The 23,586-nt window shown below is 36.5% G+C and overlaps 3 protein-coding genes across 5 annotated transcripts; 1 reads left to right on the plus strand and 2 right to left on the minus strand.

Moving 5' to 3' along the window:
• Positions 1-3,471: 3,471 nt before the first annotated feature.
• On the minus strand, positions 3,472-14,074 carry LOC114355852 (E3 ubiquitin-protein ligase Praja-2). 3 transcript variants are annotated; one of them, XM_028308895.1, is made up of 7 exons: positions 13,765-14,074; positions 12,916-13,356; positions 12,744-12,779; positions 10,098-10,139; positions 9,643-9,709; positions 5,793-5,899; positions 3,472-3,615 (listed from the first exon to the last, which is right to left on the minus strand). In XM_028308895.1, the coding sequence occupies exons 1-6, from the start codon at positions 13,947-13,949 to the stop codon at positions 5,798-5,800; spliced, it is 873 nt and encodes a 290-aa protein (XP_028164696.1). In that variant the 5' UTR covers positions 13,950-14,074; the 3' UTR covers positions 3,472-3,615; positions 5,793-5,797. The 3 variants fall into 3 exon arrangements, with proteins under 3 accessions (XP_028164696.1, XP_028164687.1, XP_028164704.1); XM_028308886.1 differs by having other exon boundaries at positions 12,916-13,359; positions 13,765-14,069; XM_028308903.1 differs by lacking the exon at positions 10,098-10,139 and having other exon boundaries at positions 12,916-13,359; positions 13,765-14,067.
• On the plus strand, positions 10,699-19,652 carry Sirt2 (NAD-dependent protein deacylase sirtuin-2). Its single transcript, XM_028308865.1, has 7 exons — positions 10,699-10,869; positions 10,948-11,205; positions 14,677-14,883; positions 15,334-15,483; positions 15,619-15,811; positions 16,489-16,672; positions 17,180-19,652. The coding sequence occupies exons 1-7, from the start codon at positions 10,746-10,748 to the stop codon at positions 17,303-17,305; spliced, it is 1,242 nt and encodes a 413-aa protein (XP_028164666.1). The 5' UTR covers positions 10,699-10,745; the 3' UTR covers positions 17,306-19,652.
• A 474-nt stretch (positions 19,653-20,126) lies between these two features.
• Positions 20,127-23,468, minus strand: spn-A (RAD51 recombinase homolog spn-A). Its single transcript, XM_028308876.1, has 6 exons — positions 23,274-23,468; positions 22,932-23,131; positions 22,578-22,725; positions 22,021-22,229; positions 21,604-21,733; positions 20,127-21,329 (listed from the first exon to the last, which is right to left on the minus strand). Exons 1-6 carry the CDS (start codon positions 23,355-23,357, stop codon positions 21,084-21,086), a joined length of 1,017 nt encoding a protein of 338 aa, XP_028164677.1. The 5' UTR covers positions 23,358-23,468; the 3' UTR covers positions 20,127-21,083.
• Between the last annotated feature and the right edge of the window lie 118 nt (positions 23,469-23,586).

Raw genomic sequence — 23,586 nt, forward strand, 5'->3', positions numbered from 1 at the left:
TTTATTGACCAATATTGCTAGAGGCAACTCCAGGAATTATCTAGTGCTATTGTCATAATAACCAACTAATTGACTAGTTATATTAAAGTCGTATTATTAAGTGTTTTAAAAACATGAGTATTTTAGTCATTAGTGCCAAAACTTTAACAAGTTTTTGAAATCTACACTCGACAGCAAATAAATCGCACCACCCGCAACGCGAACTTTAAAGATTTTCTTTTGACACAATAATGGTGCCCCAACAATATTGGTGTTATTTGAAAGCCCAATAAATATCCTTAAAGAAAAACACATTTAATTTCTTAATAAATGATTAACATATACCATAAATGTGACTTGAAAAAAGACCTCACTTTGGGCTCACCTCTGGGATCAATTAGACCAAATTTTATGGTTATAAAACCAAATAATGATCACACGTGTCCTCTTTAACAGATGGATAGCGATTAATCCCAACTTAACAGTTTTATAGTCATAAAAAATGGCTATAGCGTAACTACCTATTTTTTGAAGAAGTGACTCTGGATCCTTGTCAAGACACATTTTTGGGGTAAAAACCTTTCCTTTAATAAAATGAAGTTTAGAACTAGGCTTTTAAATGGTGCCAATATTGGTGGGAAGTAGGGATGCATACGTTTGAAAATGCTTGTCGCGGGTGGTGCGATTTATTTGCTGTCGAGTGTATTATGATTTTTATTTGAAAATTCAACAAACAAATGAAAGTTTTTAAAAAATATGAATAACATTTTTTACATGTATTTCTCTGAAACTATATATTTTATTGAAATTCCATGAGATCTAATATCAGAATTAACGTTTTATGAATTATTTTTTAACTACTTCGAAGTTCCATGGAAGCCATTTTGTGCAATAACTTATTTCACTATTTTATGTCAAACCACGTGTCACAATTTATTTAGAAGTACCTTTAACATTGATATGACTAAGTAAGACCCATCGCAAACTGCAGACCTTGACGGCCGTTAGTTTGGTCAGGCTCATAAATTTAATATACCTAGCGGAATAGAGCAACAAAGAACTGAGCGAGCGCGATGTCACTAGCAGCAACAGTGTGATAAAAAGAGATGCACGATGCCGTCGCCGTCACGTCAAACAGAACCGTTTTTGCAACTATTTGACAGTTCCGAGGCACTTATTGGCACGCTGAAAATTTGAACTCTTCCAGATATTTTCAGATTGAGTGTTTATTAGAAATAGTGCTCCAGAAACGTGCTTTAGGATTTATTGTACAAAACAGTGAAATCATCCTAACACTGACACACAAATGATATCCAGTGTCATCCAAAATGTGTTTCGTTTGACAGCACGTGGTTGTTGCTCTAATCCGAAGAAATATTAAATTTATGAACATGTATTGAAGACCGCACATTACACAGATTTGGTATCGGCTGATTCATCATACAAATAATTTGAAAGCAAACCAAACTATAGGCCGACTAAAAGTCTGCAGTCTTATGCCCGTTTTCACCATCAATCCCTAAGTTTCAAGTGACCCCTATGAAAACAAAATTCCTGTTATGTGTTAGGTACCATAGGGGTCACTTAAAATTAGGATTGGTGGTGAAATCGGGCATTAGAAGTACGTATGTATTACAAAACAACGCTCAAAACTAGATTATATTTTAGTCAGATTCTGATCTGTGATTGGTCTATATAATTTTACCTTTTTATTTTAAAGTAGTGACAATGTTACAGTCAAAACTCATAATCGGTCAAAACCACTTTTGACTGCAAAAATCAGTCAAAAGTGGTTTTAATTGATGCTGTTGGTCAAAATCACTTTTGACTGATTATTCCAGTCAAAAGTGGTTTTGACTAAAAAATATGAGTTATAAGTGACTGCAACAACAATAAGACCAGCTTACATATCTATCACTAAACTTTATCATAAAACGCATTTTTTAAATTAGTACAAACATTTTAAAGGGTGAATTACGATAAATCACAGATCTGAATTTATTTTTAGGCGTTGTGTCTAAATAAGACACTAACTAATTTGAGTCTCGAGGGAAGACCGCTACAATAGGTTCACTGAGAGAGTGCCTGAGGAGGGGTGACACTGATATGTGACATGACGTCAGAAGACTCGCTGACGTTTGACTAGAGATGTAAATTGACCGAATCTGACAGGTCACTATGGTCAAATACTGGTCAAAAACGGTCAAATTCAGTCAATTTGACTCAATATTACTGTACTACCACCGATTAATTTATTTATTTAGGTAACCAATTTATATGCAAATTTTAAATGAAGGAACGTTAATTTGTAATAAATTGCGTAGGGAAAGAAAGAGAGCACAATAAATCATTACAAAACACTTATAGCTTCAATTTAGAAGTTGTAACTGTAAAATGTTTTTCTATATTAATAAATAATTACAAATCACTTTTTTATTTCAATTAAGATGTTGTAGACTTTTATCAATCACAAAATCTAAGAAAATACTATAAAACTTCTAAACTATTTCTGAAATCAAATTGACCGAAACTGACCGTTTATGACTTGTTTTTGACCAATTTGACCGTAAATGACGGTCAGTCAAATTCAACACTACGTTTGACGTCCCAAAAACACCTTCCCTAAGCGTTAAATTAATACCTATTAACAAGTTTAGAGAAAATATTGCTTTGCTTTAAAAATATCGAACGTTAAAAACAATGGACATGCAAAACGTTAAGTACTAAAGCAAAACATCAAAACGACAAAAAAATCTTACCTTTTAAATATCAGTGATAGTTTAAAATATTTACAATCACATTAGAGGCTAAGGTTGTCTTAAAGAACATCTAAAATAATTTAATAGACGCCATTTTGGCAAGTGTCGACACAGATTTTTGTAAATTCGTCACACACTCGTCACACTTTGGTTAGAGTTATTTTCATTGGTAGAATATTTGCCACAAGTAGTGTTTTGGCACTTTTGGCAAGTAGAAATGTTAAACTGTCGACACAAATTACTGTACATTTGTCACAAACTCGTCACACTTTTGTGAAATTCACATTTTTAGAAAATTCGTGAAAAGTAGTAAAAATATAACATAAATGACGTGTGACGAATTTACAATATTTTTCTATGACGAATCGACTGCAAATCGACATAACCAGTTGACACGTATAACGTCCTACTAAAACGGGCGTAGTATAAAATAATATACTTTGCGACGTTATTCCTATCTTATTGCCTTGCCTTAAGATCCAAAATGGTGGAAAATTTCAACTTGCTGACGCTTAACCCTTTAACCAGTACCTCTAGTAGGAAAAACTTTCGAGTTCGTTTCGTTGCGTATTCAAAGTGTCATCGAAAAATTTTGTATGAAAAATTAAACAGCGCCCCCTAGGGCGGCTATAATATAGGGGGCGCTGTTTAATTTTTCATACAAAATTTTTCGATGACACTTTGAATACGCAACGAAACGAACTCGAAAGTTTTTCCTACTAGAGGTACTGGTTTAGGAAAATATATTTTCGTTGGTTTCAACCGTATCTTCACAGCATAAAGTTCAAATTGATCTGATCTTGTTGGTTCTTCTAGATGTCCTCTAAGACTGCTTCCTCCAGGGTAGGCTAGCCTCCACCTGTTGATGTCTTTGGTTCTGGAAACAACGAAATATTAAATTAATAAATCATTCAGTCATCAAAATAGTTTGGTCGCTTGCTTAATTCGCAAAAAGGCAGCCGAGTCTCGAAAGAAATAATTCAAATTCATATCATTTATTCAGTACATAGGCCCTTTCCAAGTCACTTGTACAAGTCCCGAATATAGCTAGCCCTACCACCACTTCGGGACAACATTGGGCTGGCGCTGAGAAGAAGTGGCGGAAGAAACTCAGTCACCTTTGCTAGCAATTCAGCGAATGCACCAGCTCACAGAAGGAATTATTCACGAACTAGTTAATTCTCAAAACTACTATACAGGGTGGAAACGATAAGTGATCTCGATTATTTCTAAACTATACAAGAGATCCAAAAACTGACTACTGATCCTAAAAGTGCTTCACGAGCTCTATCCAACGGGTACCATTAATAAGTTATAAAATAACCTGGATCTATCCGAAAATTCAATGTATCCAGCTTTCATACATTTAGTACTGCCACAGTCATGGCATTCATGTTTTGATAATATTATAGCAAGTAAAGCCTAAAACCAATGTTTTCCATGAATAAGCTTATTGACGTTCATAAGTGCCACTTGTGGTCTAAACTGAATAAATATTTTTGATTTTGATTTTGATTTTTTTGATTAGAATGCAATTTACGAGTTAATTTTAAGTGTTTATTATTTAAAATAAAAATAAAAAACACTTCTAATATTGTGTGGCTGGCATAGTGGCATACATTTAGTATGGAGGCTGAAAACATTGAATTTTCAGATAGATCCAGTTAATTCTGTAACCTATTACTGATATCGTTTGAAAGAGCTCGTGAAGCACTTTCAGGATCGGTAATCAGTTTTTCGATATCTTGTATAGTTTAGAAATAATCGAGTAAGATCACTTATCGTTTCCACCCTGTATAGTTCGTTTCATCCACTCGGACGCGTCCCAGCAATGTTTGGTCTCGGTCGCGCGGGGTGCGAGTTTGATCCGAGCAATCCGTAAGGCATTATTGTAGAGTGCGTGTGCACTCATGGATCATTTAGCGTGTACCGATAACACTCTTGAAACATCCGCGGAAGAATGGTGGGGCGTGTCTGAGTGGATGACACGATCTATAAATAGTAAAATGGGTAATTTCCAAAGGGGCTTATTTGCGAAATGGCCAACCTATGCTTACGCGACACCGAGTTAATTACTAAACTAATTTCGCAAAAAATCCTACAAAAATCCCTCCTCAAACGTAATTTCAGCCAGCACATGACGGCTATAGGGTGAAATAATGATGGATGATTACGGCTAACAGCTGAAATGAAGTATTATGATGACGATGAGTGCCTCACCCTTATCATTCGGCCGCCTTCCGGCAGTTGGGGCACAGTTGCTATAGGCTGTCGTTTTTAAGGTGCTCCCCCCTAGACCAGATGCTGGGTATAAATTCCCCCCCTAAGCCAGAAGCTTGGTACGCCCATGCCATGTTGACTGCTAAGACTAAGGGCTATATTTCACCGGGACACCATGGCGGCGCAACCAGTCGCCGCTACCAACAAAATGTATGCAGCTCTATAGAGAGTTACTCACCTGTATGCCTAAGATGCGCGCCGTGATAACTTTTATCGACGTCAAAATGTATAAGAAAAATCGATAAAATGGCGTGATGACCGCTTATCGCAGCGCGCATCTTAGGCCTACTGGTGTCCGTTTGGTTGCGCAAAGCTGTATACATTTTGTTGGTAGCGGCGACTGGTTGCGNCTCTATAGAGAGTTACTCACCTGTATGCCTAAGATGCGCGCCGTGATAACTTTTATCGACGTCAAAATGTATAAGAAAAATCGATAAAATGGCGTGATGACCGCTTATCGCAGCGCGCATCTTAGGCCTACTGGTGTCCGTTTGGTTGCGCAAAGCTGTATACATTTTGTTGGTAGCGGCGACTGGTTGCGCCGCCATGGTGTCCCGGTGAAATATAGCCCTAAGAGAAATGAAGGATGATGATGATGATGATGATGATGATGAGTGCCTCACCCTTATCATTCGGCCGCCTTCCGGCAGTTGGGGCACGGTTGCTATAGGCTGTCAGTTTGAAGGTGCTCCCTCCTAGACCAGACGCTGGGTATGACTTGACTGACTGGGCTGAAATGAATACTGATGATGATGATGATGATGAGTGCCTCACCCTTATCATTCGGCAGCCTTCCGGCAGTTGGGGCACGTCTGCTGCTCCTGCAGCCAGGGCGCGATGCACGCCGCGTGGAAGTGGTGCGTGCACGGCAGGGTCGTCACCTGGAAATGATACAATACCACATTGATGCAATACCACATTGATGCAATACCACATTGATGCAATACCATCATAAGCCGGGCTAGGATGCGCTGTCGCGGAAGTCTAGGTTATGGTTCAAATTCAAATTCAAATTCAAATTCTTTATTGCTCCAATGTTGGTATATAAAAGTTCTTACATATAGACATAGACCCAAAACATGGACCCTGCTAGGGTATTGCAACATGAGATTAAATCTAATAAGTATTATAATTTAAATAATAATATTAGAGATCTGTATAATTACAACTTATTTCAATTACAACATTACAATTTTATAACAACATTATTAAATATAAAATAATATATCGAATTACCCATCACTATCATTGAATTTATCACTTAGAAATTCTTGCAAATTATAATAACATTTATTAATTAGGAAGATTTTTAGATTTTTATTAAAAAGCGTGAAGGATTCTAAATTTTTCAATTTATTAGGTAGGTGGTTGTATATTTTTATAAGCATGCTATGGGGACCAGAAGAAAACAATTTTAACTTTGAGAAGGGTACTTTAAGCTTGTTCAAATTTCTATTGTTTCTTTTAGTTCCTTTTTCCGGTGAATACAAGTTAGCATGCTTTTTGACAAATTTACAGGACTCGAGGATATAAATAGACGTAAGGGTTAGTATTTGAAGCCTGACAAAATGTGGTCTACAGGATTCCATCTGATCTATATTGGTTAAAATTCTAATGCATTTCTTTTGCAGTATAAAAACTCTTTCTACTTCGCAGGAATTTCCCCATATAATTACACCGTACGACAGTCTCGAGTGCGCGTATGCGTAGTATGCTGTCAATGCAGTCTTAAGGTCGGTGACTCTCTTTAGGTGTTGGAGTGCATATACAAAAGAGGACATTTTGTTCGACAGCCTTTGGATATGCTGCTTCCAATTCAAATGGGTATCCAAGTCTATTCCTAACAGGGTGGCAGAGTTCACGGTTTCCAATTTTGTGTTTTTGTACTGATATGATATTTGTAATGCAGTTTTTTGGTAGGGTTTAAATTGAATAATTTTAGTTTTATTTAAGTTAAGTTGCAAATTATGCACTTCAAGCCAGTTTACAATTTTGTCCAATGTCGAGTTTAGTTTAACTTCCAACTCGGTTGGACGATTTAGAAACGTCAAATGGCAAAGATCGGAACTAAAGCCTGGTCCGTGAGCACGTAGAATCCCGTCCAATGACCCCAAGCTGCCCGTCGCGTCGCACAGTCGCGACAGCAATATAATTACGCCCGAGCGATAAGGATGTGTAGCTTGGGGTCATTGGACGGGATTGTACGTGCTCACGGACTAGGCTTTAGTAAACGGGCATTGATGGCAGCGCTCACCTGCAAATGACATTTAACGTGTTTTTGGTTTTCCAACGTGGCAAAAATCGGAACCAGCGATCCAGTATTGACAGTGGCGCCCACCAGTCAATGTCATTATTATTCATTTATGATATTAATATGTTACAGTCAAGACTCATAAAGATCCAAAATACTGAACTGTCCTATCTGTGACATTGACAGCGGGGCGCCACCGTCAATACCGAATCACTGGTTCCGTTTTATGTTATGTTGAAAACTATATAGTTGAACGATAGTGGCGCCCCTCTGTCAATGAGTTTGGTGGGACAGTTCAGCGTGGGTCATCTATAACAGATACATAGATAAACGATGCGCGATGAGGAGAATCTATCTGAAAGATGAAGCGATGATAACCGAACGGTCAAGATGTCGGGCTGGCAGACTCATGATCCGAGGAACGCGGGTTCGATCCCCGGCACCACTCAACTATTGTGGTGAACTCACGAGGCGTTAACGGGACTATCGTTTTAAATAATTTAAGTAATTTTGGCCCTAAAATATGTATGTCCAAGGATTATTATTATCATTATAATCGGGTCGTTTAGTCTTCACTGTAGATCAGTGGTTCTTATCCGGTGGTCCGCGGACCACTGGTGGTCCCTGGCGGCATTCCAAGTGGTCCATGAAGTGCACTTGCACGCCTTAGTCAAAACCACTTTTAACTGATTTTTGCAGTCAAACTGGTTTACATTTGACCGATTATGATTATGAGATGGCCCCTAACAAGACAGCAATTTGGTAAAATGGTCCATCACGACTTAAAGGTTAAGAACCACTGCTGTTGATGCTTCTAATTTAATCGATCCTCTCTAATTTACCAGAGGCAAATGGAGGATTTGGTCTACACTCCCCACGCTGGCCATACGAGTTGGGGAGGATTGTGTATTCTAATTCGCGTATTTTGACAGTCAAGATTAGAGATGAAACGGATATCCGGTAACTATCCGGTAGGCCGGATATCCGGCCTAAATTTACTATCCGGCCGGATACCGGATAGTAACTCACTATCCGGCCGGATACCGGATATTAAAAAACTACGACAATATCCTATTAATAAAATGAAATACATTAATCTTTGAGGTAAACATCAATAAAATGGCATATAATAATGACGTCTTTTATTTAAAGTCCAATAAGTTACAAAAAGCCATATTAAGGCCTTTAAAAAAGGAATTTTTTTTTCTGGACTATTCACTCTAATGACGAATACATAAACAGTAAATACTGTTAAATCGAAATAAAATAGGCGATCTTTTTTTCACTGATGGTCTGATGCAATTCAGTCAGATTATGCAGCAAGTAAACAATTTAATTTTCGCTATTCAATCACACACTCACGATGGCAACCGAAATCGTCCGAATTGATCTGCCCCCTAAACAAGTGGCAAAATCTGACATTCTATTCGGACTGATTCGATTTTCGAAAAGTGAGACTAGTCTAGTCTACTAATAGACCCACTGATCGCGTTCGAAGCACCTGTGCGGCGCTAAACTCGTCACGACATGCAACGAGACAATGGACCAACTATCCGGCCGCCGGATATCCGGCTATCCGGCCTAGCAGCTGGCCGGATATCCGGTATCCGGTATCCGGCCAAACAACTATCCGTTTCATCTCTAGTCAAGATCTCGCTGACGTTCAGAAGTCGTCCCATTGAAAAACAGTTCTAAATCCGTATTCACAAGGGTCATTTCGATAGAACGATTACTCGATAGGATCGCCACTCAGTGTTTTGTTGTCGTTGAAGTTTTGTTACGTGAATAAGGCTACTGATGTTCGCATATTTCTCCCTTAGTTGCCTTTTATATGACGTTCACGGGAAGAGGGGGATTTCGCTTGTACCTTAGGCCCAGTTTTTTGATTCATAGTTAAATTAACTAATTGTTAAATTTTGCTACTAATGGTTAAATATTAACAAAATGTAAACTAATAGTTAAAAAATGTACTAAAAGTCAAGCTAACCATTGTTCTAAAAACGTTTTTTTCTGATATTTAACCACTTGTCATTTGACATCTGTCAAATTTGACCATTGGTTATTTTAACTAAGGCCCAGTTTTTTGATTCATAGTTAAATTAACTAATTGTTAAATTTTGCTACTAATGGTTAAATATTAACAAAATGTAAACTAGTAGTTAAAAAATGTACTAAAATTCAAGCTAACCATTCTAAAAACGTTTTTTTCTGATATTTAACCACTTGTCATTTGACATCTGTCAAATTTGACCATTGGTTAATTTAACTACGAATCAAAAAACCGGGCCTTAGAATCAAAAAACCGGGCCTAGTCGCGTTGGCTCGCGTACGTTCACAGGTTGGTTCTATTCTATCGTAAAAATGTATGAATACCTGCTGATCCTTCAGTATTATGTCGAAACAGATGGAACACTCTTCGAGGGACCACGAGCGCTCGCGGCTGGAACGAGAAAATATACAAATTAGACAGGGACAAAAACGTTACTGATTAAAATATAAACAAATGTGCAGTTTCTGCAAAACATAAAATAAAATCAAGTAATATTCTTTATTTATAAGTTTATACAAATAAGGTATATAATGATTATGAGTTAGTTAAACCAAAAAATAGTTAATAAATTCAACTTAAGCGCATATACATTATAAAAAACAAACAATTTCTTACATAAACATAATTAATAAACAACTCTGCACATATTCCATTAGTTAATATTCTAATTAGTTATATTAACAAATATACTAATTACTTAATAACTAAAGTAATAAAAAATATCCAACAAATCTCATGCATTTTTTGAACAAACAACACAAAAACCAATCTCCCTTACTATGCCTCTTCCCTTAGCATTCTAATTTGTGCCTCCTCATACCTGAAAACATTTAAAAAGTGTAATGCCCGTTTTAACCATCAATCCTTAAGGCGATTAGAGTCCTCAATGACCTTGAGCGTTTGACCTTCACGCTTCGCACAACACCCGCGCACCCCGCACGAAAACTCCGATTTGACACCGATCAAAATTACACGAGCATAGGCAGGTACAGAATAGAAGCTCTTTCTTCATACATTACTGCCTATTATTTTAAACTTGAATTGATGAACCTTGATGTCGATGTCATTCAACACAGGCGCAAGTGATGGCCCGAAATGTACTAAACTANCAGGACTCGAGGATATAAATAGACGTAAGGGTTAGTATTTGAAGCCTGACAAAATGTGGTCTACAGGATTCCATCTGATCTATATTGGTTAAAATTCTAATGCATTTCTTTTGCAGTATAAAAACTCNTCCGGCTCCGACATAATCGTAATGAACCGTTTTATCAAATAATAAAAATAGTGGCAACTAGCCTATTGCATTTGAAGTTTGGCAGATATTTCTACTGAAATAGTGCTAAGTAACGCGAGTGTTTTTGCTATAAACATTTCATAATATTATCGTGTTATACATAGCAACAAAACGCAACGAATTCCAAGAATGCGCATGGTTTTGATGTTTTATCTGTCAAAAGATCCGTGGCAAAATTGGACAAAGGTTTGGAATCGCAATTCGCTTTGTTTACGTAAAATGTCCGCTAATTCACCGCCAGGAAAGAGCGATGGTATGTTATAAAAAGTGTGAAAATCAATTTAAGTGTCAAATGGTTCTCGTGATGGTTTGATATTGGTGAATTTTCCAGGGGAAGAACCAGTCGATAGTGTCGGGCCGACTGTCCCGCCAAATCCTATCGATAGTCTAGGGTCGAGAATTAGAGACCTGGACGTGGACTCCATAAGGCGTTACTTGGCCCAAAAACTTGGACTATACGAGGTTGCTGAACCAACTTCTCAGTTGGAAAAAGTCCTAGACGAGGTTAACTTGGACGGCATAGTAAATTGGATAAAAAGTGATAAATGCAAGAATGTTATTACTTTGTCTGGAGCAGGTATATCAACAGGTGAGCAACAGGATGTGATTAGAAAAATGTCTAATTATTGTTTTTGCACTGATTTGTTATCAACTGCTGTGGTGCTAATAAGTGACAGCTGTAAACAAGTTGTTTGATTACCTACTTCAAGGTCAGTTGAGTATCATGTTTGTTTGTGGAAAAGTAGACATAAGCTCATTCTAATATTTTTCCATTAAAAAAAATAAGGATCATTCCACATAAATATGTCAACTCTTAGTCCGCGCCACATTTCACATGAAATATTTGTTAATATTTTATTCCAAAATTGTTAAATAACAGCTCGCAATGTGCTTTATTCATCACCCATTTATATTTTATGAAACTATTTTTAAAACATCTTAAATTCCTTTTGAATGACCCAAAACGTCATTCCCTAGGCATGTCCGTACTCCANACAAAATGACCATTTCACGCGGATTGAGGACACTAATCGCCTTAATTTTTAAGTGACCCCATCAAAACAAAATTCCTGTTGTGTTACCATAGGGGTCACTTAAAAAATTAGAATAGGTATAGTCTGGTCCGTGAGCACGTAAAATTTTGTCCAGTGACCCCTAGCTACCCATCCTTATCGCTCGCACGTAATTATGTTGCTATCACACTCGCACACTCACTGCGGTTGCCAGTCGCACAGTCGCGACAGCAATATAATTACGCGCGAGCAATAAGGAAGGGTAGCTTGGGGTCATTGGACAAAATTCTACGTGCTCACGGACCGGGCTTTACTTGTTTTAAGATTGGATAGGATAATAAGTAATGAACAATGCATAAAATATACTGGGTTAGTGACCATTTCTGTATGTATTAATTTCGATACAGAGTGTCGCTTTAAGTATGGATAACCTGTGGGTGTAGCGCTTAACTCAGTGCCTGCGGCACGGGAGGGGTGACATTGACATATAAATCATACTAATATTATAAATGCGAAAGTAACTCTGTCCGTCTTGCTTTCACACCTAAACCACCGAACCGATTTTGATTAAATTTGGCATAGAGATAGTTTGAGTCCCGGGAAAGAACATAGGATAGTTTTTATCCCGGTTTTTGAAACAGGAACGCGCGTGATAAAGTTTTTCTGTGACAGACAAAATTCCACGCGGGCGAAGCCGCGGGCAGAATGCTAGTAATTAAATAATGACGGGACAGAGCATGTAAATCTGAAGGAGATTTGAAGTCACAAAAGCATCCTCCCATATCTTGATACCTCAGGCGCTGAGTTAAACGCTAGATCCAAAACTATTGTCCAACTACAATGAACTGTCCCATCAGTGACATTGGGGGCGCCACCATCAATACCGGATCGCTGGTTCTGACTTTTGTCATGTTGGATACTATATTGTTGAACGATGGTGGCGCCTCCCTGTCAATGAGTTTGGTGGGACAGTTCAGTGTAGTTCATCTATACCAATATGTTAGTGTTTTCACAAAAGATCACTAAAACGAGCACTTTTTAGTATGGGATGTTTTGGGACGGACACAGTGTTAGTACACAAAACAAAAAGCAGGCCAAATATTGCATCGCTTACAAAGCTTGCTGCCTAAGGGATTCCTCCTCTTTGCTCCTGAAAACGTTGAACAGACAAATGGAATAATTGTGTCGTAAAAAAACATCTTTAACGGTGTAAGTTAATAAAGTATTATTAAGTTCTTTGTAATAAATAATTAACATTGATAATGATGGAAATGAAGGTTACTCACATCAAATTTCTAGCAGCCTGTATTATATTAAATCCAGACACAGGACTCCGTGGAAATTCAAACACAGGCACATCAATGGACGAAGTGGTAACGTCCCAGTCCATAGTATCAGAATCTGAGAATAACTGCGGCATTCTCAAATAATCTGTTGTATCATAGATATCGCTGTTTTGACTGCTTTCAAAATTTCCCACAGATTCTTGAGAAGTATATGCATCAAATTCTGTGACGGAATCGTCAATAGAATACTCTGACGATGCAGCACTGGAACCAAATGTGCTGGCCTCGCTTGATTCTTCATTTGAACTGTCAGGTACCCATTCTTCCTCTGAATCTTCGGAGTCTGTGTTTGAATCGTGGACGCTTGTATCGCTAGTGCTGTTCTCGGATATGGTGATGTATGAGTCATCGTGTTCGGTGAGTTCGGACATTTGTTCGCTACTGCTGATGGAATGTATGAACGTACATGATTATTTACAAGTGATTTCTTGAAAGTTGGCATGGAAAATATAAACCTACCTACGTACTAACAAACTACGTTTCAGACCAACTTTAAAGGATCAACTGGTTCTCAACTCATGCATGAATGATTGTAATATGAAAACTGAATGATGTAATATTAGCTACACTACATTTTAAAATAATGAATACGTCATATCTAATAACTGATTAAAATGCAAATTAAGGTTTGAAAGTCAATGACTACATATTTTGCGGGAAGGAAGAAGAATGCAATTGATGCATTGATAAAAAAAAAAACAATATTTTCGTTTGTGGGTACTTGAAATAATTAGCAAAAGCGAAAGCGAAGCGTTGCTACAACAAAATGTACTTTATATCCATACTTACAAGGCGTGAGGTTGCTCGCACGTCCATCCGCTGGTGGTGGAACCTTCACCATCAGGGTTCTCTGGCCGCTTGCTGAAGAAGTAGTACAAAGCGGCCCCAACACCGACGCCTATCGCCGCGGCCGCCAGTCCGAGACCGCGGCTTGGGCAGCTGTTCTTTTGACGGTCTTCTTCGCGCACGTTCATGATTGCAAATAAATATTTTTCTTCCTTTTTGCGACACACAGCAACGACAAAAATATTTTCGCAGGTGTTTTGTACCACAGACAAAGTAACGATTGTTTTTTTTTGACGTTTGTTAGTGATGTACCGTTTCATCGTAAAATTGGGATATTCGATTATCGATTGTGACTTAAATTTCACATTAAATTGTTTTTTTCATTAATCCATGAACATTCTATCGAATGTTGCAAATGCTCTTTCATTTCCCGCCTGCCTTTTTCTTTTTGTTCACCCACAAGTGCATGAGTCGAGAAACTTGCTTCATTGTTCAAACCTACATTACTTTGATTAAGCACTTAAAGAACACAATTATAAAGGAAAGCGCGGGAAACGTGAGCGTGACGGGCGCGTTTTTTATTGCTAATTTTAAAAACTTTTTATTTACTGATATTACGTGATCAGAAGGGTTTATTTATTTAAATANTTTTAGACATGACATAATTAATTAATAAACAATAATTTACACTAATAAAGTATTCAAAAGCATCTTAAAAAAGTTACGGACAAAATGACGTCGAAAATATACAGATTTTTATGGAATGACCCATAAATTAATTACCTAATGCAATATTTCATCATATTGAACTTTCCATACATTGATTGAAATCTGTTGTATTAACAGCGTTTACAATAAGACTAAAGAAAATTAATCACAATATGAAATTAAGTTTTTATTTGTTTTCTATTACAGCGGCTGGTATCCCAGATTTCCGCAGCCCCGAAACAGGCCTATATCACAATCTCCAGAAGTACAACCTACCAGAGCCACAGGCCATTTTTGAAATAAACTTTTTCAGGCAAAATCCAAAACCTTTCTTTGCTCTGGCAAAAGAGATGTATCCAGGAAACTTTAAACCCACAAAATCACATTATTTCATAAGACTTCTGCATGAAAAAGGTATGTAAAACTCATGAATTCACTAGAATAAATTATACAAGAATTTTTATTTGTTGTTTGGTTACAATGAAAGATCATTTTTGTTATAGGTCAAAACTACTGAACTAAGTTTATTACTTACTAGCTTTTGCTCGCGGCTTCACCCGCGTATGAAATTTCTTTGTCACATATTGTCATAAATTATAGCTTATATGTTTTTTTGTTCATTTATTTACCAAATAAAATTATAGATAATTATTTGTTTAGACAGCATTCAGGAAACCACTAAGGTTTGTGTTGATGCTGATGCTGTTGCTGATGTTGTTGATGTTATTCTGAGTTATAAACAATAATACTGTAAAGTTTCATCAAAATCTGTTCAGTAGTTTTTGCGTGAAAGAGTAACAAACATCCAGACATCCAAACTTTCGCATTTATAATATTAGTAGGATTAATTTTTTTTTTACCCAGGATTATTGCTCCGTCACTACACCCAAAATATCGATACACTGGAGCGAAGAGCAGATATTCCTGATGACAAGTTAGTTGAAGCTCATGGCACATTCTACACATCACATTGCCTGGATTGTCGCAAAGAATATACCTTAGATTACGTAAAAGGTAATTTGTGTATATCAAGAAGGTTTTTAAATTTTTTTTCTTGTAAAACACTATTCTACAAACAACTTAGTACGTTTCAGAGCATTTTTTTCTAGATATAAATTTTATAAATAAGAATTTTTTTGCCAATTTCAGATCGAATTTTTGCGGATGAGATCCCAATATGCACAGAATGCCCAGGAGTTGTAAAACCAGACATAGTTTTCTTCGGTGAGAGTCTGCCGGAGAGGTTCCAAAGGTGCCTTCATGAAGACTTCGGTCAGTGTGATATGCTCATTATCATGGGCTCGTCTCTCGAAGTCCAGCCATTTGCATCGCTTATTGATATGTGAGTAAATAATACTAAGGCTGAGTTGCACCATCTACTTTAACTTTGACAAACGTCAAAAATCGCTCAAACTCCATACAAAAAGCACCAATCATTGTTACAGTTAAAGTGGTGCAACTCAGCCTAAGTAAAATAGTTTAAGTAACTTCCACCCCCATCACTAAGATGGTTGGCAGTCCACAACAGTACGTTTCTCTAGAAACTTCCTGCCCTGTACAACCAAACTGTGGAATAGACTGTCGTTTGCGGTGTTTCCGGACGGATACGACCTGCAAGCTTTCAAGAGGAGAGCGTATCTTCACCTTAAAGGCCGGCAACGCACCTGTAACGCCCCTGGGTCTGCTGGTGTCTATGGCCGACGGTAATCACTTACCATCAGGTGATCCGTCTGCTCGTTTGCCTCCTGTCACATAAAAAAAAAAGTAAAAATATTGTTGTAAAATTTAGAGCCTTTTCTCAGCACAATACATGTCAGGTTTATTTCTAAGCACTAGTGCAACTCAAATGATAAGCCACTCAGTAAAGTTTTTGTAAATTTTGCCTTATTGAATTTATTTATCATTTTGCATCGTCATTCTATCACAGAGGGTTTATTATTTCAGTCAAAAGTAACAGATCTCAAAGCAATCAACTTACTCATAGCTTAAAACTACTAATGGAGACCTATGTTTATTCAGGGTGCCCGAGTGGTGTCCCCGCCTGTTGATCAACCGTGAGAAAGCAGGGGTCCGTTCTCCGATCCTACGGCTGTGGGGCATGAGTGGGGGCTTACAGTTTGACGAGGACGCTACGAGGGATGTGGCGCTGCTCGGCGACTGCGATGATGGATGCCAGGACCTTGCTGACAGACTGGGATGGGGGGTGAGTCATATTGCTGTCTATTTATTATTATCAATACATTTTATTCGTTAATGGCATACACTTTTTTGGAAATCCTTGGGGGAAGCCTTTGTCCAGCAGTGGACGTCTTTCGGCTGAAACGAACGAACGAACGAATACGCTTTTATGCGTTTTTTTCACACTAAACAATTTGATTACTAACAATGTCCTGTACTGGTCAACATTCTTCTATTTTACAATTTGTATTTACATTTTTGTGTGCTTCACTTAGTATTTGCTGTGGAAAGTTAAACACTTTCCACAGTGAAGTGAAGAAGAATGAATAGCATACCTTACTTGGCTTTTTATTTCAGTCTGTATAACATTTTTCTTGGCAGATCTCGATTCAATTTGTTTTTTTGGTTTCAAAAATAGCATATTAATACAGTTTTATATTATCCTGTATCATAAAGGACCTTCTGTAAAAATACACAACATCTTTCTAGCAATCGATTTTGTTTAAAATCCTCATTCTAAAAATTTTTACAGGACGAACTGCGCGCGTTGGTAGCTCGTGAACACGAACGCTTGGACTTAGAGGCAGCGGCCAACCCGATAGCGCCATCCCTCGTGCCCGGAATTAGCAGTGTGTTGCCAGCAGAACCCAAGCTTTAATACCGGCGCCGAGAGCTCACTTTACTTTGCACAGGTTCCTGACACTGTGAGGCAATGAGTGCCTCGTCTCGGTTTAAGGCGCAGTGTGCCTCGTTGCCTTAATGAGCCATTTTTTGCCTTTAATGAGATATTTTTGGACTCATTGCCTCAAAGCACTCATTAAAGCATTGTGCCCCATAGTCTCAAAATGATATTGTGCAGTTGATTATTGTCAAGGTTTAAACACCCCGCAGACTGCAGACTAAGTCGGCCGATAGTTGGGAAGGCTTCTAATTTGTATGAGGTATCGGCCGATATCAAATCGGTGGTGTGTGCACTTCCATACATGTTCATAAAAAATATTTTCAGTCTGCGGGCTGTCTTACCTCATCAAACCGAGAAAAGTTGTGAAAGAGTAAAATCCTTAAACCTTTTCCATGTTAAAATACATAGTGATTATTTTTGCTATACATCTAAATCGTAACGGGTCTAAATGGCTTCCAAAATATAATAATATTCTATACTCAGTAGGTTTAAACAATATGAAAAATTTTAATATCCGAAATCTTTGATCATTGAGGCTTTTTGTGCCTCAGCCATTTGTGGCCTCATTTAATTGTTTGGTTTATTTCGAGGTTGGGAACCTGCTCCAATATCAGTTCACGGTTCTATGCGATTTACAGTAATATCGTGTCTACGTATGTGTTTTCGTATACGATGATTCCACAAAAGAATCAATTTTTTACTGTTGTTTAGAGTTGTCACGCAGAATAGACTTGATTATAAGAAGCTTGCCTTGTAAAAAAGTGATTTCTTTGTCTGTATTGGTTGGAGTTATAGATTTTACACATGACCTAAAGACAGATCTGTCGCATTACAAAATGATTATAATTTCATCATGTAATATCAAAATAATTACGAATTCTAATAATAATTTATACAACTAATTTGATTGAAATACTGTTATTTTTTTACAAGAACGATTATACAATATTTGACAGCAATATAATGGATTGATTAACGTAATGAATTTCTGCAGTTTAAGGCCTTAATATACTATAGTTTGTTTACAAATTTAATGGGTGCTTCTTTTTCAATTTGATGCTCTATGTAAAAAAATTAAGCATCCATTGACATTGATTTGTAATGTGCTTGTGTGGACTATTTGTTATTATGTACCTTAATAATCGTGCTTTGTTGCTGGCATGCTAAATAATATCGTTAATACGGCCTGGAAACAAATAATAAAGATTATTGATGAAATCCACTAGCGCCGTCGTATTTGCGCTCAACTTTTGTGGTCACTCGATAGCGCCACTGGTGAGTGACAGGACCTTGCTCGGCAGTAGCGCCACCTACTGATCGCAGAAACGCTAGCCCTTATTTAAGAAAATTAATGTAAAAAAGGAGCCTTGAACATTTATTTCTATTGAAACTTTTGGTCATTACTTTTTTTTATAATATTCCACAATACATGGTTGTTACCTTATCATACAATACATACATATTGATAGAAAGATCTATGATGAAGTAAGTTTTACAACCTGTACGAGCTAAATGCGCACCTCGCTGAATGCGATGCTGTGCGTTGATGTGACGTCACGGCGTCAGGTGCGCAGTTAACTCGACTGCGTGGTATACTAATTTCATAAACAAAAGCCTTACGTGCGTAACCACAAAATCGTACTGCAATGATATGGTCATTATTAAGCTTTATTAGATACTTTGTATGGGCTATGGGAAATCATCCTTTTTGGTCCCGTTGTAAAAAAATTGTTCATTTATAAGCAATATAGGTAAAAAAATCGTTAGGAACTGTATTATGAATGTATTCCCCAAAATGTTTTGATATAATAATAAAATATAGCAATAATACAGTAGGAAATATTTATTTATTTATTATGTACTTTACTTGGGAATGTGATTTTATTTGGTTTAGAATTGAAAACTACTTAAAATATATGTAGTGAATAGTGATAAATTTAGAATTATTATATTCGCTGTAAAGATATAATTTAAAGGTTCTAGACGCAATGTTACATGAATGATGAGAGTCGATTTCGCGATCGCTTCACTGAGTACAAACACCAACAATATGGTCTTAATTCTGAAGCGTAATAAGGTCCAAATTAGATTGACTCTTACCAACGGGGCTCTTTAAAAAATGACCCTTAATAACCCTTGTTTACATTATGTCTACGGATGGGGAAGTAGTATCTTTACAATGGATTAAATGTTTCGTTATTAATAAGTTGTTTAGATTACATTAGAACTGAAATAATTTGCTTCGTCGGACAAATTTATAGACAGCTAAGATATTATAAACTTCTGCTTCTTAACCACCCGTCTGCTTGCAAGCATTTTGATATGAAAACAGTAACACGCAAAAAACACTGACGATGTAAATTATTTGTTTTATTTAATTAATCGTGATTTGATTTATTTATTGTATAACACTGCTAGTCACAACTGCATTATAAAGATGGCAAGTTTCATCACTTGCTGATAAAGTAATAGCCTATCAGGACCATGCAGTCTTCGGATTTAGCAGTACATGTAATTTTTTATTCTGTTAATTTATAATTACGTTATTTTTTTTACTTATTCAATAGTTAATTTGATATAAATACATAAAATAACGCGTCTTATGATACAGATTTGTGCGTATACTTAATAATAAAAGCATATATTTACTATCAAATCAATGTGTAATGTCTCGTAATAATTATTTATTTTTATAAAGGGTTTAGAATAGATATAGTAATTCAATGGTCTCGTAGAACTGGCAAGAATTGTTATCCTCGTTATCAAATACAGTTGATTCTATAAAGTATGCCTTACATTCCAAAACTAAGTAGACTAAAATAGATTCCTAACTAAAATTACGACGAAACAATATAAATAACTGAAGCTTGTTCTGCGAGAATCATAGCTAAAATAAGTTTAATTTATTTTTGCCATCTAAAGTTGGTCCCTAGAAAATGTACTGATAGAAATGGTAGAATTTGTGATAATTACCGACTACTCTCTATTATTTTATTGCCTTTATCAGAAAAATATAACACTCAATTGTAGAAGCGTGCTTTCCATTTAATCAAATGTTTTAGTGTAGAAATAAAAAGAAATTACACTGTACTTATCATTGTTAGGGCTATTAATTTTATTTATTCTGGTTTGATTGTTTTGAAGCACATTTATGTAATTTTTTCAGAAATAAATTGACCTTTAACAAAGCAAGTAGTTTTATTTTATTCTATTACATAGTTTGAAAAATAATGTCCCACGAAATAAAACTCATTTCATCATTAAATACATTGCTTTTATTTTTGAATTTTTATAAATGCTTGATCAACATTTATTATTTACAACCATAGCATTAATATGGCCCGCACCTTGGAGACCTTGGAGTTGGATTATTCAGACAGGATAAAACTATAAGTTAAGAAATTCAGCTACATTAAGATCAAAGTATCAGCTACATAAAGGTAACTTAGGCAGCAGTTCTATGGTATTATTTTTCTTTAGTCCTCCCTGCCAATAATTGTAAAATCCAAAACAAAAATCTGTGGAACCATTTTCAATTTAATAATATTTACAAATCAAGCATTAGCTACATAAAAAATTAAGCGAAAAATTCATTAAGTCATTTATGATATTAGATTGAGGGTTCATATGTTAATCCTGTTGTTACTCTTTTCCTGAATGAGTTCAGTAATAAAATAAAGTTCTTATTAATAGATTACAGTCACCAACCCTTACGTTAATTAAAGGCACTTTTCATAAAAATGTAATACACATCTCATTCCTTAGCATCAGTGATCCCTTCTGTGCTGATTGCAAACATTGCCTCAGTCTCAGGTAAACAAGGGCTGTCATATATCTTGCAGACCCTGTTGTCACCGCGTCCCTTCCTAAGGTACAGTCGTGTGGTCGACGCGTGGGCTATGATATGCCCACCGATGGGCTTCTTCGTGTCCGCATTGAACACACCCACGGAATCCACATTGGCCACCACCTGGTTTGTTATTATTACTGCTACACCAAACTGGAAAGATAAACATTTAAAAGTTTGAAAAGAAGAAAATGCATGGAAAACTTTTTATCATGATAAAGGTTTTTTAATACTAATGGGGCGCAGCCGCGTAATAAGTGTTTAGTAAAGTTTATGTAACAATATTGATAAAGAAAAAAATTTGGAATAAATGTTTTTACATGTTATGCTACGTCTTGTGAATGAGTCAGCATAGATTTTTGTTATGATTTCTAATAATGTATTTTCTTTGTAATAATTATCCTTCCTATCACTTTATAGTACTAACCTCATCAGCTAATCTCAGAAGCATCCTCATGAACCTGCCAAGGTGCTGCTGTCTTGGATTTAACTCTCCCCTCCCTGAATAATCTGTCCGATACAGTGCTGTAGCACTGTCTACTATTATTAGGGAATATCTGAAAAATACAGATCAATTTAGATAATATACATGCCATACTGTAAAACAAAACTGCATTTAAAATGTAAAGGTTTCGCCAAATAGAACGTGTACCTAGTGCGCGTTAAAGATTAGCCTGATGTTGCGCTAAAACGCTAATTTGGTAGAACGTGGATAGTTCCATTATCAAACAGCATCAGTGCCTAGCAGTATGAAACGCTCTGCAACTCTATTAACGCAATAACGAGGCGTTTAGGTACCTACGCGTACTATTTGGAGAAGCCATATCTAAAAAAAATCATTTACCTAGATTCTGCCATCATAGCACAAGCTTGCACCAGCAGTTGCGTCTGATGGTCCGTGTTATAAGCACGGGCATACGCCACATTGTCCAACACCGCTGCCCCCTCCATGCCATATCGTTGAGCTACTGCTAGCAATCGCTCTGGCCGGAATGTTCCTTCTGTATCTATGTACATGCACTTGCCTTCTCCTCCTGACTGCTCTATTGGTAACTGGAAATTTAATTTGCTCATATAACCTACTTGTGTTATACAGTAATTTACTTTGTTGTGCTGGTATAATAAATTACTTTGAACTTATATTTTTGAAGAGTTATACAAATACAAATTTATTTATTCAGAGTTAATACAACACTGAAAGTTGAACAGCTAAAACTGGAGTTTTTCAAAATTAATATTTATGAGCACAAAGCACATACTTAATTGAGTCTTTTTGTTGAGAATGATATTATCATATCAGCCATAGGATGTCCACTGGTAAACATAAATCTACCCCAATGATTTATACTTTTTGTTATCAAGTGATGATAATAGAAAAAAAGTCAAAAATTTAATCATAACCTGACATGTAACAGCTAAAGTGTGACATAGTTGAGTTTTTCCAGTTCTGAATTCACCAAAAATCTCAGTAATAGATCCAGTTTCAATACCACCTCCCAGTAATCTATCAAGCTCTTTCGATCCTGTTGCGAGTTGTATGATTTCGGCTCTGAAATAGTGAAAATTGAAAATTACATAAAAGAATAAATTTATTGCTACACAGGGTGGAAGAAAAGGGTTCTATTTAGGTCCATTAGGAATAGAATAGAATAATTGTTTATTTGCATAAAACATGGTGTACAGTTGTTACAGGCACATATTACACTTGATTATTTGAAGGATTTTACTTCGTATTTGACTTCATTAATTTTTTACCTTTTTTGATGAAATTCTGTAGCTGTGGTAAAGCCCATGGGGACTAATTTTGAGGCTTCTGCTAATATTTTATCAGCTTTAGCTTCAGATATGCCTTTTATAGTGATTAGCCATTTCTTCGGCGCGTATGCTACAGACTCCACAGTGTGGTATCCAGCTTCTTCCAATTTCTTGATGTCACCAGATGTGATGCCATTCCCCTGAAAACGGACAAAACATTGAAATTTATGGATAGAAATGATCTTACATACACCTATTTAAATAAGGCAATCTCTAGTTATTTTTTATTTATTTCTACATAGTTTAACTTCCTGGTTACATGTCGTCTCATGTTTTGTTTACCTCTAGCTTGTTGATCAACTGTGGCCCACACTCATCCAGGTCCTCATCGACAGAAACAGTTGTTGCTGTAGCTGTTGCAGCCATTGTATTATTATTGTCACCGATACATGCAAAAATTAATTAAAAACTATTGTTAAAAATATTTTGAACAAAAACAACAGCACACACTTCGATTTTATTTCAAATCATCAAATGTCAATGTCAAAATTTGATAATTTCCCTCCAAATTAACCCTCCAATCATTCATTTGAACTTGTTTTTAGCTCATGAATTTAGAAATAATGCAACGCCTATGTTGTCGACTTCACAATTT

This window comes from Ostrinia furnacalis, unplaced genomic scaffold (genome assembly GCF_004193835.3).
Source record: "Ostrinia furnacalis isolate ACB-3 unplaced genomic scaffold, ASM419383v2 OfSCF0207, whole genome shotgun sequence".
NCBI lineage: Eukaryota > Metazoa > Arthropoda > Insecta > Lepidoptera > Crambidae > Ostrinia > Ostrinia furnacalis.